Source organism: Peromyscus maniculatus, chromosome 17, assembly GCF_049852395.1.
Source record: "Peromyscus maniculatus bairdii isolate BWxNUB_F1_BW_parent chromosome 17, HU_Pman_BW_mat_3.1, whole genome shotgun sequence".
NCBI classification, from domain to species: Eukaryota; Metazoa; Chordata; class Mammalia; order Rodentia; family Cricetidae; genus Peromyscus; species Peromyscus maniculatus.
In genome coordinates this window covers 54,639,259-54,653,458 of record NC_134868.1, presented here as the reverse complement: position 1 = coordinate 54,653,458, position 14,200 = coordinate 54,639,259, and the positions used below count along the sequence as shown (strand labels likewise).

At 40.7% G+C, this 14,200-nt stretch overlaps 1 protein-coding gene across 2 annotated transcripts in view; it reads right to left on the bottom strand.

The window, feature by feature from the left end:
* The window catches only part of Csmd1 (CUB and Sushi multiple domains 1), a 1,611,441-nt gene that overhangs the window by 286,098 nt on the left and 1,311,143 nt on the right, over positions 1 to 14,200 (bottom strand). For both annotated transcript variants that reach the window (XM_042262873.2, XM_042262874.2), the window contains exons 19-20: positions 7,040 to 7,156; positions 5,322 to 5,537 (exon numbers count right to left, since the gene is read on the bottom strand). In XM_042262873.2, the coding sequence (XP_042118807.2) occupies positions 5,322 to 5,537; positions 7,040 to 7,156 (333 nt within the window). The remainder of the gene's footprint in view (positions 1 to 5,321; positions 5,538 to 7,039; positions 7,157 to 14,200) is intronic.

Below are 14,200 nucleotides of genomic sequence, written 5' to 3'. Positions count from 1 at the left end.
AAGTATTTAGCATAGACGAGGACAGGGAGAACACTGAATGAAACCTCTCTTTATCTCTACTCTCTCTCCCTCTTTCTCTCTCTCTTCTCCCCCCTCCATCTTTTGTCATATGAATTCCTATCCTTTATCCCATAGATTCCAGCATAGATCTCGGCAGTTTACAATATAAACATATACATGTAATAAGGTAAAATAGGATGAACCATTCTGCCTCTCCCTTTGAGAGGATGAAATCAATTTTCTGATATTCACAGCTGCTAAAACCAGAAAGCTTTGCATTTTCCTTAAATACAGTTTTTTATGAAGAAGGCATGGGGCAGAAGGCAGTGTAGTGCGAGCAGTTAGCTCGTTAGAGCCAAGCCACCTGTAAAACGGGTGTGTCTGCAGCAAAGCTATTCTTAACATATGAACCATGTTTTAGTGACATACAATGGAAAATATTTTGTTAACTAGAGATTTCTCTAAGCCCCACGAGAAGCAAGCACTAAATAAGTCTGAAGGAAAGCAACATTGCCTGGCACACAACTGCATGTGCAGAGTATGTCTTCACAAGGTTGGCACCACTGAGGACCTTTTGTGCCAGCCTCATGTTTTCCGCAGCTCGTTGGGACCAGACTGTGTGTGCAGGTTGGACACTGTTTGTCACTGGTCCTCCTGTTTATCTGTGGAGAGGTAAGGAACTGGTGCATCAGAGGCACAATGAGGGAGATTAGATGCCCATGCTTAAGTTTCTTGTGTGCATCATTTGAAATGCCCCATGTCCAGTATAGTCATTTTAGCACCAGCAAGCAAACATCCCTAGAGTCTGGAGATGAGCAATGGTGTAAGGAGCTGTTCTAGTTTTCTTTCTGTTGTTGTGATTAGCAGCTTAAGGAAGGAAGAAGTTTTATTTGGCTTATACTTCTGGGTCACAGTGCATCACCGAGGGAAGCCAAGGCAGGAATGAGACAGAAACCATGGAGGAATACTTGTTTACTGGCCTGCTCTTTGGCTGACTCAGCTTGCTTTCTTATACAGCCAGGACCATTTGCCTAAAGATGATCCCTTAGAGAGATAGGCCCTCCTACATCAAATAGAAATCAGGACAGGACCACTGGCCACTATTGATTTAAGCAATTCCTCAACTGGAGGTTCCCTTTTCCTAGGTGACTCTGACTCTGTGTTTTGTCAGGTTAACAATAAAAACTAACCACAAGAGAGACAGTGAAAGATTTACTGAGGAACGATCTTTACTGCAGGAAGACAGCTGTTTCTTACAAGGGAGGAACCTTGATCACTTGTGTGATAAAGTGGGAACCTTGACTGTGGTTCTAAGAAATGGTGCTTCCACTTTCGGATTTCCAATTTCTGATTCTCCTGTCTTTAAATTTTACAATCAATATTGTCAAGGAACATACAGAGAGATTCAATCCCCTGGTGGTTTGCTTATTGTTTTTCTTTTCAAACTCAACCCCTTTGTCACTGTATTAGCGGATTATTAGACTTTTACTAAAATCTCACTGTAGAACACTCAACATAAGCTCCTCCTCTATTTCATCAAGCAACTACTTAACCTCTGCCTGCTCTGTCCTACATTTGGGACAAAAATCTGCTTTAGAGCAATGAAATATTCAAACTCACCTCACCATTCTGGGAATGCACTTACTAGTCTGACCTTAGTTTTCCATGCTCCAGGGAGGGAAAAGATAGACAATGTTATCTATTGGACTCAACAATCACTCATGGCAAACACGTCCCAGACAATATGCAGACTTTTCCGGAAATACTAAAATGCAGATGTCACGACATCTTCTGAATGTTTTCCTTCGGAAATTGTTTTCCTTCTATGTGCCACATACTTTCTGAAAATAATGTTTTTCTGTCCTTTTAGACACAATCAGAAACTCCTTGTAAATACGTTAATGACACCTATGTTACACCTACCACCTTTTGTACAAAGGCACCCCATAGCATGAAGGTTCTTTGCTTTGTGTATATTTTATCTTGTAATTTATTCCTTAATTTTTAAAATATTTATTTCCTTTTTTTACTTATGTTTGTGTATATATGTGGGTGCACGTATGCAAGAGTAGCCATAGAGGTTCAAGGAGGGCATTCATGCCCTCTAGAGTTACAAGTGATTGTAAACTGCTCCACACAAATGCTTGGACCCTAACTCAGATTCTCTGTAAGAGTGGCAAGTGTTTTTTAACCACTATTCCATCTCTTTGTCCCCTTATTTGGTAGTTTAGATGATGCCCTTACTTAAGTGTGCCCGTTAAAATAGAAAGGGTCTGATTTTATCCCATGGGAAATGGGGGGAGCAGTTAGTTTCTATCATCCATTTACATAGGAGTGGCTTCTTATATTACCTGCCATTTATTTACTTTATCATGGTGTACACTTACACTGTGCATTTCCCATATTTTTCTATTATAAAAACATATTATTTTAAATTTATTTGTATGAGTTTTTGCCTGCATGTATGTCTGCATATCATATACCTATTTGGGGCCCATGGAAGTGAGAAGAGGTCATCTGATACCCTGGATTTTGTGAGCTGCCATATGGGGGTTGAGAACTGAACCCAGGTACTCTACAAAGGTGAAAAGTGCTCATAACTAAAGAGCCATCTTTCCAGGCCCATTCTTTATAATTTTTACAACAGAAAAGAAATGTATTGCTCTCAAAGTTTAACTTCCTTTCAACTAAAAGGATTTAGTTTGGGATATCACACTTCTTGTTTTTCTTTATTTACTATCTCAGCTTTCCATGTTAGCAGGGACATGTGTGCGCCAGGGTCTGCATTATGTGGAGCACAGGAACCAGGTTCCACAAAGGCAGCTCACCTCCTGATGCAGGGCCACATCTCAGGAGGGTTACCATGCAGCTGCTCTGGAAGGACTTGTTGAGTGATTGAAGTGCAATGAAAGGGTAGGTGAGCTCTTCTCTGCATCCAGCCCTAACAATTCAACAATGGAAAGAGACACCATCCCCTAGAGACATGTGTGGCAGAGTAAAGTAGATGAACGGTGTTGAAATGTACATTTTTGTAGGTGCTATGATTGGAACACGTCTTTTAAAGGTCATGTTGGAATTTAATTGCCATTGTGACAGTCCTGTGTGGGTGAAGCTTTGAGAGGTGAGAGGTAGGGAGACCACTCCCTCTCAAATACAAGATGGTTTAGGGGTGCTACAGTTGCAGGGAGCTCCTCACACCAAGAATGTGCTCAGCTCCACTTCTCCATCCAGAAGCCTCCTTGACACTTTGCCTGGCATCAAGAGCTGAGGCAGCACAAAGGACCTCTTCCGGTATAAAGGTAACAAATCTTACATTCATAGCCATAGAACTATAAGCCTAAGAAATGGCACTTATCTAGTAATAGACTTCCCACAAGAGTTGCAAACAAACAAACAAACAAAATATAACCCAGAACCAATGCTTTGCTGTATAATAATGTGTGTGATAGCTAAAGTGGGTCATGAAAAAACAAAAACAAACAAACAAAAAACAGTTCTGCAGTTCACTAGAGGTTTAATTTCTGAAGTTTGTAGCTTTGGTCTGAATGACTGGCCAAAAGTATTGGGCACTACTTTCCTGAAAGGGTTAAAACTTGGGCATTGTACGACAAGGATGCAAGGCAGCTATCTGCCTCACATCCCTTCTGTCATGTGATGATACAGCTCAGAACCAACAAGAGATGTCAGAACCTAGTTCTGGTACCTCCCAGCCAGCAGAATTTGAGAATGGAATGTTTATTCTTCCCCAGAGTCTCTGATGCTCTGTTAGAGCAGCACAGATGGACTGAGGCAGAAATCCAAGGACTCCACTGTCAGCTGTGTGCTGGGAGCCATAGAATTAAGAAACAGATGGGGAAAGATGAATGAAATTGCACAGACTCCCGGGTAACTTCTGTGGAAAGCAGCCATGGGCCTCACTGCCATCTCCTTCTCTAGAGTATTCCATTTAAACTCATTATAGATCAGGATGCAAGAACATAGAGGAGAAAGAAATTCTCATGGTGATCATAAGAGATCCTCTAAGGAAACTATGGAACAGGGCTTCAGGCACCAGCATGAAGAGACTGGAATCTCTGATTGATAAAGTGGCCAATATCAATATTCTTATGACTACAGTAAACTTTCAATAGAGCATGCATTTGAGTCAATCTTTGAAGCCTTTTTTATGCTGAGACATAGCAAGACAACCAACAAAGTCAGATTAAAATAAATGAAGATCTTTGGAATTAGTAAACTCCCCTCAAGGAGTACCATTAGAGAGGAATTCTGTCTTAGATAACAAAGCTTCATGCCATGAGTGTTAGAGCCCCTTCCACGTGACTAACAGGGCACTGAGCTGCTGGTGGGAGTCAGTAGGAAATGTCTATCTACAGGATATAAGATGAATCATCAAATATTACAATAATCACTAAGTGCCCCAATAATGGTTGTGGAATTTAGACTCAAGGAGTTCTTCTACACAGAAAAATCACAGACAATTAAGGTTCTTGCAGACCTTATTATAAAATTGAATTACTTCCTCACCATGATGAATGACATAGGGGTTTTGGTCAGGGCATTGAGTAGGTCAAGACAAAGGAATGTAATTTTTCACACCAATTAGTGGTTGGGGTTGACTTCTAGTCAAGGGGGTGTGTAGATAATGGAAGAAGAGTGAGACTGAAGATGAGGGCTCTGTATTTTGATCAGCATTTTTCTCATAGCTAAGATGACTATCTGTGTCAAAAGCAACACAAATTATGCAATCTTACCTGTGTAAATAATGCCAAATGCAGCAGAAAGTCTACACACACTACATACCACAGAAAAAGAGAAAGAAAAAAATGTTTCTTGACTCTGTCAGGATATTGTCAACATGTATATTTCTGATAAAGGAACTAAGACTCTGTCCTTCTCTGTATGTAGGTGATTCTCTACTGGAGGGGCAAGAGTCAGTGACAGTTGCCCCTGAACACTGATCCCAGGGAGTGGGGTTTGCTTAGAGCTTGTAGAACTGATAAGGAGAAGTGAGCAAGGAAACCTTTGCAGGAAACAGAGTTTTATTCATCAATTTTCAAGGAAGAGAATGCATGTGTAATGAAAGACCAATGGCACACCCGTTACCAGACAGACATGGTAACATAGCCCTCAGTCTCTACGTCCTGTGGATCCATAATTTGCTGAGGAGAAAGAGGGGGACATAGAGAGAGGAAGAGAGACATGGAGAAACAGACAGAGAAGGAACTGAGATATAGGACGGGGACACACACACACACACACACACACACACACACACACACACACACACAATCCATGACCAAAACAACAAAGGACCAACATACCTGCAAACGTGATGTTGAAGCCTTCATAGGAGATGGAGAAGTCGGAGATGAACCTGAGTTGGGCAGTGAAGTTTCCAAACAAACCAGCCTTAATGGTGTGTGGCAAGACTGACCCAGTGAGCCTGGCTACTGGCTCTGAGAAACTCCCATCCTCCGTGATCAGCAAATAGTCGTGGGAACTTTCAAGATGGAAGGTGTGGAAATTCATCTGCACTCCTGAGAGATGAGGGCGGGACAGTCGATTTAACTGCAGCTGAAAAGAATCTCTTCTGGGCATAATTATAGACATCAAAGGTTCGGATCAAAATATCTTAAATTGTTAAATATTAAAATTATCTGTGTGACTCTGACTTTGAAATTTCAGAGTAAAATTAGACAGAAGCAGTTCTAAAAATCAAGTGGGAGAGTTAAACAAAAGCAAATGTTCAAATAGTTATAGGATCAGTTACAGACAGATGCTGCCATGGGTTTTGGTGTAGATATGGACCCAGATGTTGATACAGAGGAGCTATATGTAGCTATTGTAACACTCATGGCTATAGGTGAAGATGTAAAACTAATTAAACTAATTTTCTACTGAAGCAGATAAATGATCTATAAGTGGATTCCTTTAAAGATTTACATATTTTCTAATTAAAACACTTTAGCTACTTATAATCTGTTTATTTTTAATTTACTTCAAGGCCACATTCTTCTTTCTTTCTTAGAAATTTTTTATTTTCACTTATATGTGTATTCATGGGTCTCTGTGTAGGTATGTGAATGTGAGTGCAGGTGCCCCCAAGAGGCCAGAGGCAGCTGACCTCCTTAGAAGTGGAGTTATAGGTTGTTAGATTTGAACTCAGGTCCTCTGCAAGAGTAGCATGTTCTCTTATGTGCCTAGCCACCTCTCCATGTTTTTTAATATGTGCTTATGGAAAAGTATAAAACGTATCTACAAGGGCACTGTAACATGAAGGTCACTGTAACATCTAAGTCAATTAAACATCAAGTGGAGTTCAAATATTTGTTGAAAGGCAAAGTTTGTTTAACTAAGTCTATTCCAAGGTCATCTGCGAGAGGAGAAATTTCATCCATTGTAGTTGAGAAAATTCAAGACATAAAAGCTGTCTATGTATATTGCAAAGTGACCACTGTGTTTATATTGCATCTGTTTTGCGCAATGGTAAAGACTGGTTTTTGTTTTGTTTTTAAAATTAAAAGGCTCTTTAGAAATGACAGATAATAGTTATAGATATAAGAACATACCCAGGTTACTTTGCTAAATCCAGTATTTATAACCTATATTTCCCAAACAAAGTACCAATTGGCTCCTTTGCATTTACCGACTGTCTAAGGCCTGGGTTATCATAAGGACGGTGCCAAGCAAATTGAGAACAGAAACAGGAATGCATCTCAGACATATAGAAGTTGAAACAATCTCCTTTTCTTATATTGAATCATTATTTACATTTTATTTAATTAAAACTCTGTTTCCTTCTCATTACATCTAATTTCCAAGTTTCTGTTCTCACATGTACAGCCAGGTTACTGAATGGGGAACAAAGACAACAAGAGTGACTTCTGCTTAACTCTTTAGACTTATCAAAAAATAAAAGGGAACGGCTTGGAACCCATGGAAAACCATTCACCCTCTTGGTTTTTTCCTTACTGTTCTCTCTAGCTTGAGCTCTCCAGTGTGTGTTATTTTATGTACCCAGGACTGCCCTTTGTCTTACCCTTGCCATGAGAGACTTCAATGGTCCACGTACAGTTCAGAGAGTTTGGATAAAAGTCGGGAAATCCTGGAGAAAGGACAGTCCCACTCTTTCCGTGGATATAGCCTCCACACAGGGCTGAAATAACAGAAAACATAAAGAGTCTACAATGATTGCTAGAATGGAGTACTTCTAATGGACAGTGAATTTGCATGAGTATTGACAGGATAAAATTGAAACCAGACATTGCTTTAGTTGCAGTTATGAGATGCCAGTTCACAAGCAGGTGTCTACATCATAGCACAGCCATACAACCCAACTCAGAGTACACTGGGACAGAGAACTCCAGTGTCAAGGAGCACTGGGCATACTTCTCTGTATTTCCCTCCTATGTCTGAAAATCTAACAATCCCTGGGTCCCTGTGCGCTGGAGAAGGAGGTGAGCCACTCGGAAGGATTATCTGCACTGTTGTAATAAACATTAACACTGGGTCAGTGTGGTGCTCTCCTGCTTGTTCTTGGAGAGATCTTTGTGGTGTTTTAGAGAAGCTCATAAACCTGAGCTTGCATGCATGCTTCTTCCTTCGTCCAATTAGATGGACTGAACCTGTCATTCTCTAACTCATCCCTGGAACAATTCTCAGTATGAGACTTACAAATTGTTTCACGAACACTACTTTCACAATTAATAATTGCATGGTTATAGGATAATTTGTGAAAGACAGGATGTACTTCCTCATGCTCTCTGGTTGGTATTTGAAGGGAATTTAACACATCACAACACATAAACTTAACAAGAATAGCCATATGATAACCAACTGAACAGAAGCTTCTGAAGATCATTTCTACAATATTGTAATAGTTTCTCATCATACTCTCTCATCTTAATGTTCCACTGGTTCTACATTTCCCCATGAAAGATAGAAGACCAAACATGAACTTTGAAGTCAATTTTGTCAATGAAGAATTGCTCAGAACCTGCTGGTGGACACTGTCCTCAGCATGGAAGGAGATCACAAAAAGGAAAAGAGACAAAACCACGCCCCTTGTGGTGTGTGTGGCACACTGAGGACTATAGCTGGGCGAACCTTGATGACAGACTCTGGCAGACGACAGGTGCCTGTGAATGGAGCCAAGCACAGGGAAGGGAGAGCAGAGTCCAAGACTTGTGTGGAGCTGGAGGCACTGACATGAGTGGTCAGAAGCAGCTCGGAGAAAGGGCCCCAAAGAGACTGAGCTGTGAGGCCCCGCGGGATACCTGAATGAGAGCATGGGTGGAGAGAAGGGACAAAAGAAAAGGGGCTCTCGACTAGTATGGGCTTGTTAGTGGTAGCAGGAGAGAGGGGGCCAATCATGTATGTGCCGTAGAACCATCACAATTGCCTGCTATCAAGACTGGTGCAGCAATAGGAAGATCACAAACTGGACGCCTAAGCTTAACCTGGGAAGGGGATGGAGATGTTTGGAGAGGAGAGCAGAAGTCAGCTTTGGAACTCGGAAGCTTGATGCTATGGGCACCCAAGCAAATGGCTGGGGTTGGGATGGGGCACACAGGTCAGCTTCCCTTGGGAAACACTGACTAGGACACAGGACGGCACAGTGGTGGCCAGCCAGTACCGAGGATGTGAACAGACACTGAAAAATGGCGCCCAGGTATTTACTATGTGAACAGCACAGTGGAGATGCAAGATTCTAGAGAGGAAACTGAAGCAGAGTGGCCGGGACAGGATGGGAGGAAATAGAGGCCTGAGGTCCTGATTGTAGAAGATGTGTACAATTAATTTTAATCTATTGCAGGACAGGCATAAGTCAGCACAATGAATTCTCAATTTTTATGAAGGATTTAACTGTAAGGAATTAAAGTGTTTTATGTAACAGTGAGATGCCATATATCCAATGTTTCTGGGACTAAGTATTCTAAAGACTGCCTGTGCTCCTTGACTCATAAAAAGTAGTTCATATCCAACTACATTGAATAATTACAAAATCCATAATTCATTGTGTGTGTGTGTTTGTGTGCATTGTGTGCAGGCTAACTTGTGTATGCAAATGTGCACCTGTGTGGAAGACAGAGGTCATCCTTCAGTGCCATTGCTTAGGGGTTATTCCCCTTGCTTTTGAGATGGGTTCTTCACTGGGCCTAGAGTACTCTGACTAACTTGGCTGGAGGACCACCAAGCACCAGAGATCTTCCTGTCTCTGCCTCTCCAGTGCTGTTCAGTGACATCACAATGTACTGTGGAAGGCTAAGAGTGCTAATCAATGGCAGGGTGCTTCCATTTGGAGTATGTGAGGAGAAATTTGCAGGTGAGGTAGATTCTCCTGTGAATCTTGATCCCATGGGTGCATATGGAGTTCTCTGACCCTCTCATTATCAGTGTTCTAAATAAAAATAACTGCACAAAGCCCACAGGCTTAAGGAGAAGGGAATTTAATATACAAAGAATGGAATTGAAATTCTCAGCTAATCTAAAGAGAGAATAAGATAAAACCCGGACTTTTACTTCGGGGTCCCTACTGGACTTGACTATTCATAGATGGTCATGTCTCTGTTCCTCTGGCAGAGACACCAGTTGAACCACATAGAATTTGAATTACATGAATCTATTTCTTCATGCGTTGTGGAGCCTTTTCTGGGTAGTCACAAAGCTACAGTAAAAATTTACTTCTAGCTTCCTTGAGGCTGTCACTCTATGAGTTTGACATTTGTATTTCTAATATCTACCCCACTGTCTAGGATCCAAACAGGTTTTATCAAAAAGCCCCTTGGACAGATGACTAAAATATACAGAAAATAGAAAAGGGAAGATTAGGGGTAGGTTGACATCTTTCAACAGGTTTGTTAAGGGTAAGCTTCCACCAAAGATGAAGTTTGGTGTTAACCTCTGCTTGGATCTCAGTCTCCACTACAAATCATTTACTGATGGCTGTACCCCTGTCAAATTAACACCCCTTCATGTCCTGAGACATACAAAATAAATATTCAGGGAAGTCACTAACATCCACAAGATGTAATCTATTAGGAAAAGAAAATACAATGACTTAAAAATGCATATAACGCAGTAAGGATTATTCTGCAAATAAGATTGCCAAGTAGCTTTCCAACCTCAAAAGGCAGGCCAGGTGTGTAGTCTATAAAGTGCTAATAAGATGGCAAATTAGAAGGCAAGCTGCTGTCCACAAGCAGGAAGGTGGATACCCCATAAGGGAGGGCATGTTGGTAGGATATGGAGGTGTAGCTCTTTCTGCATTTCCCTGTGGAATGTGTGCTCATGCCATTTTTTGGTCTACTCACATCAGCAAGACTGAACAATGCACATCTTGCAAAACCTACAGACTTCCCATGGATACTGTAGTTACACTTTTCCAACATTATCACCTCCTTTCTCAATGCTGGTCATGTCTAAGATCATGAGAAGGGTTGTGTAATGCATTGAAGGTTACAGACTCAATTTTCACTTCTTAGGGATTTAACATATTCAAGACTAGGAGTCTATCTTCACTGAGAAAGGCAGGAGTTGACATATGGGGACTATATGTCAGGCCAGAGTCCTTTTTCATGAGAGTCAAGGTTACTAGAGAGGGAAGAATAAGGTGCCATAGATTCTGCTCTCTCCCTGTTAGGTACCTCACAATGCCCTCATAAGCTGAAAACCACCAAATTTGCACAGCTTCTTCCTTGAACTATATCCATCTGCCTGCATGCTTTGTCCTATACCCCCAATGTTATGCCTTGTATGTGGCACTTCTGCCTATCCCCAGTTCAGCTTTTCTTTATGTCTTTTGCTGCAGAAGGATTCCAGGACCTCACGTGTGCTAGACAAATTCTCTACCACCAAGTTCAAGACCTTGTCTTGGTCTTCAAGCTTTAACTGGTATACTTTGGTGTTTTAGTCTAACTGAACTCTGCATTCTTGTACTTGTACTTGTACTAGTATCTTCTCTGAAAAAAATTGCATGTGAAACACAAAATTTTATGCTTCATTTTTTTCTTCATTTTCTGGCTTTCATTAGTTTGTGGGGGTGGGGTTGTGCTTATTTTATGGGTATGGTACTAATAAAGTCGAGCTGTAGTTCAGGTTCTCTCTATTGCAGGATGACTCCTAGCCTGCCTGTTTTCTTTCTTTCTTTCTTCCTTCCTTCCTTCCTTCCTTCCTTCCTTCCTTCCTTCCTTCCTTCCTTCCTTCCTTCCTTCCTTCCTTTCTTTCTTTCTTTCTTTCTTTCTTTCTTTCTTTCTATTAGACTCATATTCTCAAAAGAAATATTGGACTGACACCCTGCAGTTCAAGGAAGTGTTAAATTATGACTGTTCGGATGTAGAAGGTAGGCTCTCTAAGACACATACATAACTGTTTTCATTCTCAAAGATAAAGGACTCTGGCTGTGGGGTCCTGAGATTGTTGTCTCAAGTTGAGACATGCCTAGAGACACCGTGAACTGTATTTCATACCTCCACCCTCAGCAACTAGTGTTTACCCCAACCCCTATATCCTCCTATTCTCTTCCTTTTCTTTGACTTGAATCAAATGATTTCTCCAGAATCAGGTCTTTTTGGGAAGACCGACCTTGAATGCTGCCTCTGGGGCTTCTCAAGAATGCACATGTAAGTTTTATTTATGTTTTCATTTCCCTATTTCCAGCCATTTTTCTTTTTTCACTTGCTTCTATGTGGGATTTTAAAAAACTCTATTTCTTCTTCATATGCTGATGTTAACTGTTAGGCACAAACACAATTGTTTTGCACTAAATGTTTGTGGAAAGAGTAAAAGTTTATAAAATCATTTAATAACAACATTTCCCAAATGATCCATGCATTTGCCCTTTACCAAATCAAAGGAAGACAATGACTCTGATACTCAATTTCTTTCTTTAAAACTGCAGTATGCTAACAGTTTTTAAAAGGAACAAATGTGGTACTGGGGAAGAGAAAGACTAGGTTTATCTTCTTTTTAGGTGAGATAAAATATTATAATTAATTCTAATTTATGTTTTCTTGCAGAGAACCATGAATTTTTAGAGGTTTACATTTCCTATTGATGTATGGTTTATTGCAATAAAAACCTGCAAGATTTAAAAGATTGTGTGAGATTAGAAAGGGCAAGGAGAGTCTCAGAGCTCAGTGCAAACAGCCATGACTAAATAAAACTCTCATGCCAAACTCTAAAACTCTCCTGAAATGTGAAGATTTATTAATAACCTTTCACTGTTGGCTTTTTAGCCCTGGAAAGGTGCTACAATGTAGCATAACAAATCAAGTTAGGGATTCCCCTTAGATGGATCAAATTTGCATAAATTTGACTTGGAAGACAAAAGACAAAATGTCTAAGTTTAGTGTGCTTTCATTTTCTCTAGAAAATGTCATTTATAACCAGCACATCATAGGCCATTCAAGTAGAGCTGGGTCTGACTCCATTTCTATGTCATTTCTTGTCTAAACATTCATTTTCCACTGACTAAGGCTCTGGGAGTTTGTAAACTGTACCCCGTGTATTGTCCCCTGTTGTTCTCTCTCATTCCTGCTGCCTAGGATGCCTCCTCGTGTGCTGAGCACCTTGGAAAACTTCAATCCTCACTGGGCCTAAACTTCACTCTTCTGTTTTCTTAAATGGTTTTTAGATTTATTTTACGTGTTTGACTGTTTTGCCTGAGTGTTTGCCTGTGCACCACATGCATGCCTGTTGCCCATGGAGGTCGGAAGAGTTTGTTAGATTCTCCAAACTTGAGTGACAGAAAGTAGTGAGTCACCATACGGCTGAGCCACCTCTCGAGCCCCATACTATTCTGTTTCTTTCCCTTATTTCTTCCTCTGTCCAAACCCTACTGAAACCTAAAAGCCAAATTACAAAACATGCTCTCAAGTATGTGTTATACATATATGTGTGTGTATAAGTATGTCTATATATTTATGTATGTCTATGCAAATATAACTAAATATGCATATTAGGTATGTTTTAAATAGATTGTATATTACGTATAACAGCACTGGGTGAAAAATTTTAAGTTAAATTCTATAGTGTTAATGTTGGCATAAAGGAAGGTCAAAAATGCGGCAGTGGTGGTTAGGTCAAGTCAGTCAGAATTCTGGAGAAGGCTGACGTCGGTAGTCTGTAGAGGATGTGTGTGACTCAGATAGTTTGGTACTACAGTGCACAACAGGGAAATAAATATGCACATGTCTGGCTGAGGGTGAGAAGAGGCAAGGCCATGGGCGGATAATTCTGTCTTCTAGGTTGCTTGTGGGCCTAAGTAGGATATCATTCTCCTTCAGGACCAAAGCAACAGCATGTTACCAATGTCGACCCATGGACTCCTGGGAACATAAAAGCCAAAGATTGGTGAGAAGAATCTACCTCAGAATGCCAACCTCAAATAGGTCAAGCAAAAAGTCTCCCACTTGAAAGCATCAATTTCGTCACACAGACAGGTGCCTTGATCATGTGACAACTGTCCACTGCTGAGCAAGACCACAGCAGTCACCACATGGTCCTAGTACTTCACTCTTCAAATCCTCACAGCTATGGTGGAAATGTGTGCAATGAAAACAATATGACCCAGGACACTGGAGGCTAAGGCAGGAGGGATCCAGGATTTGGGTAGGCTGGCCTACGCAACAAAAATCCTGTCTCAAAAGAAAACAAACAACAAAAGATGAGCAGTGCGGGATGCTTTCCCCAGAGGCTGTCTCGATGGACACATCTTCCTTTGATGTGCAGTTTCCTTCCCCTACATTTCGCCAGCACTCATCTTTCATCTTTTGACAACGGCCATTCTAACATGTGCAAGAGGAGACCTCCTCCTGATTTGGACTTGCCTTTCAGCTCACAACATACATTGTATACATGCCCAACCTGCTGTCCACACACAGCCCAAAATAAACAGGCCACAATGTAAAAATCATAAATTAATTTAAAACACTAATTTTTTTTACACCTTGATTACATGGTACTTGAAGGTGCAATTTATAGATGGCAATGTTGTGTTACAATGTTGAAGAATTTTCTACCTCACAGTATATAATTTATGTCACCTTTTATATCAAATGTATTGACATTAGTGGCAAATGACACTATAATTATAATATACAGCATCAAAGAAAAATATCTCAGCTGCTTTCTTTCAAGAACAAGCAATGTGTGATCTTCCTAAAGAAGGTCATCATGCCCAGTTGCCCATCCTTTGTAC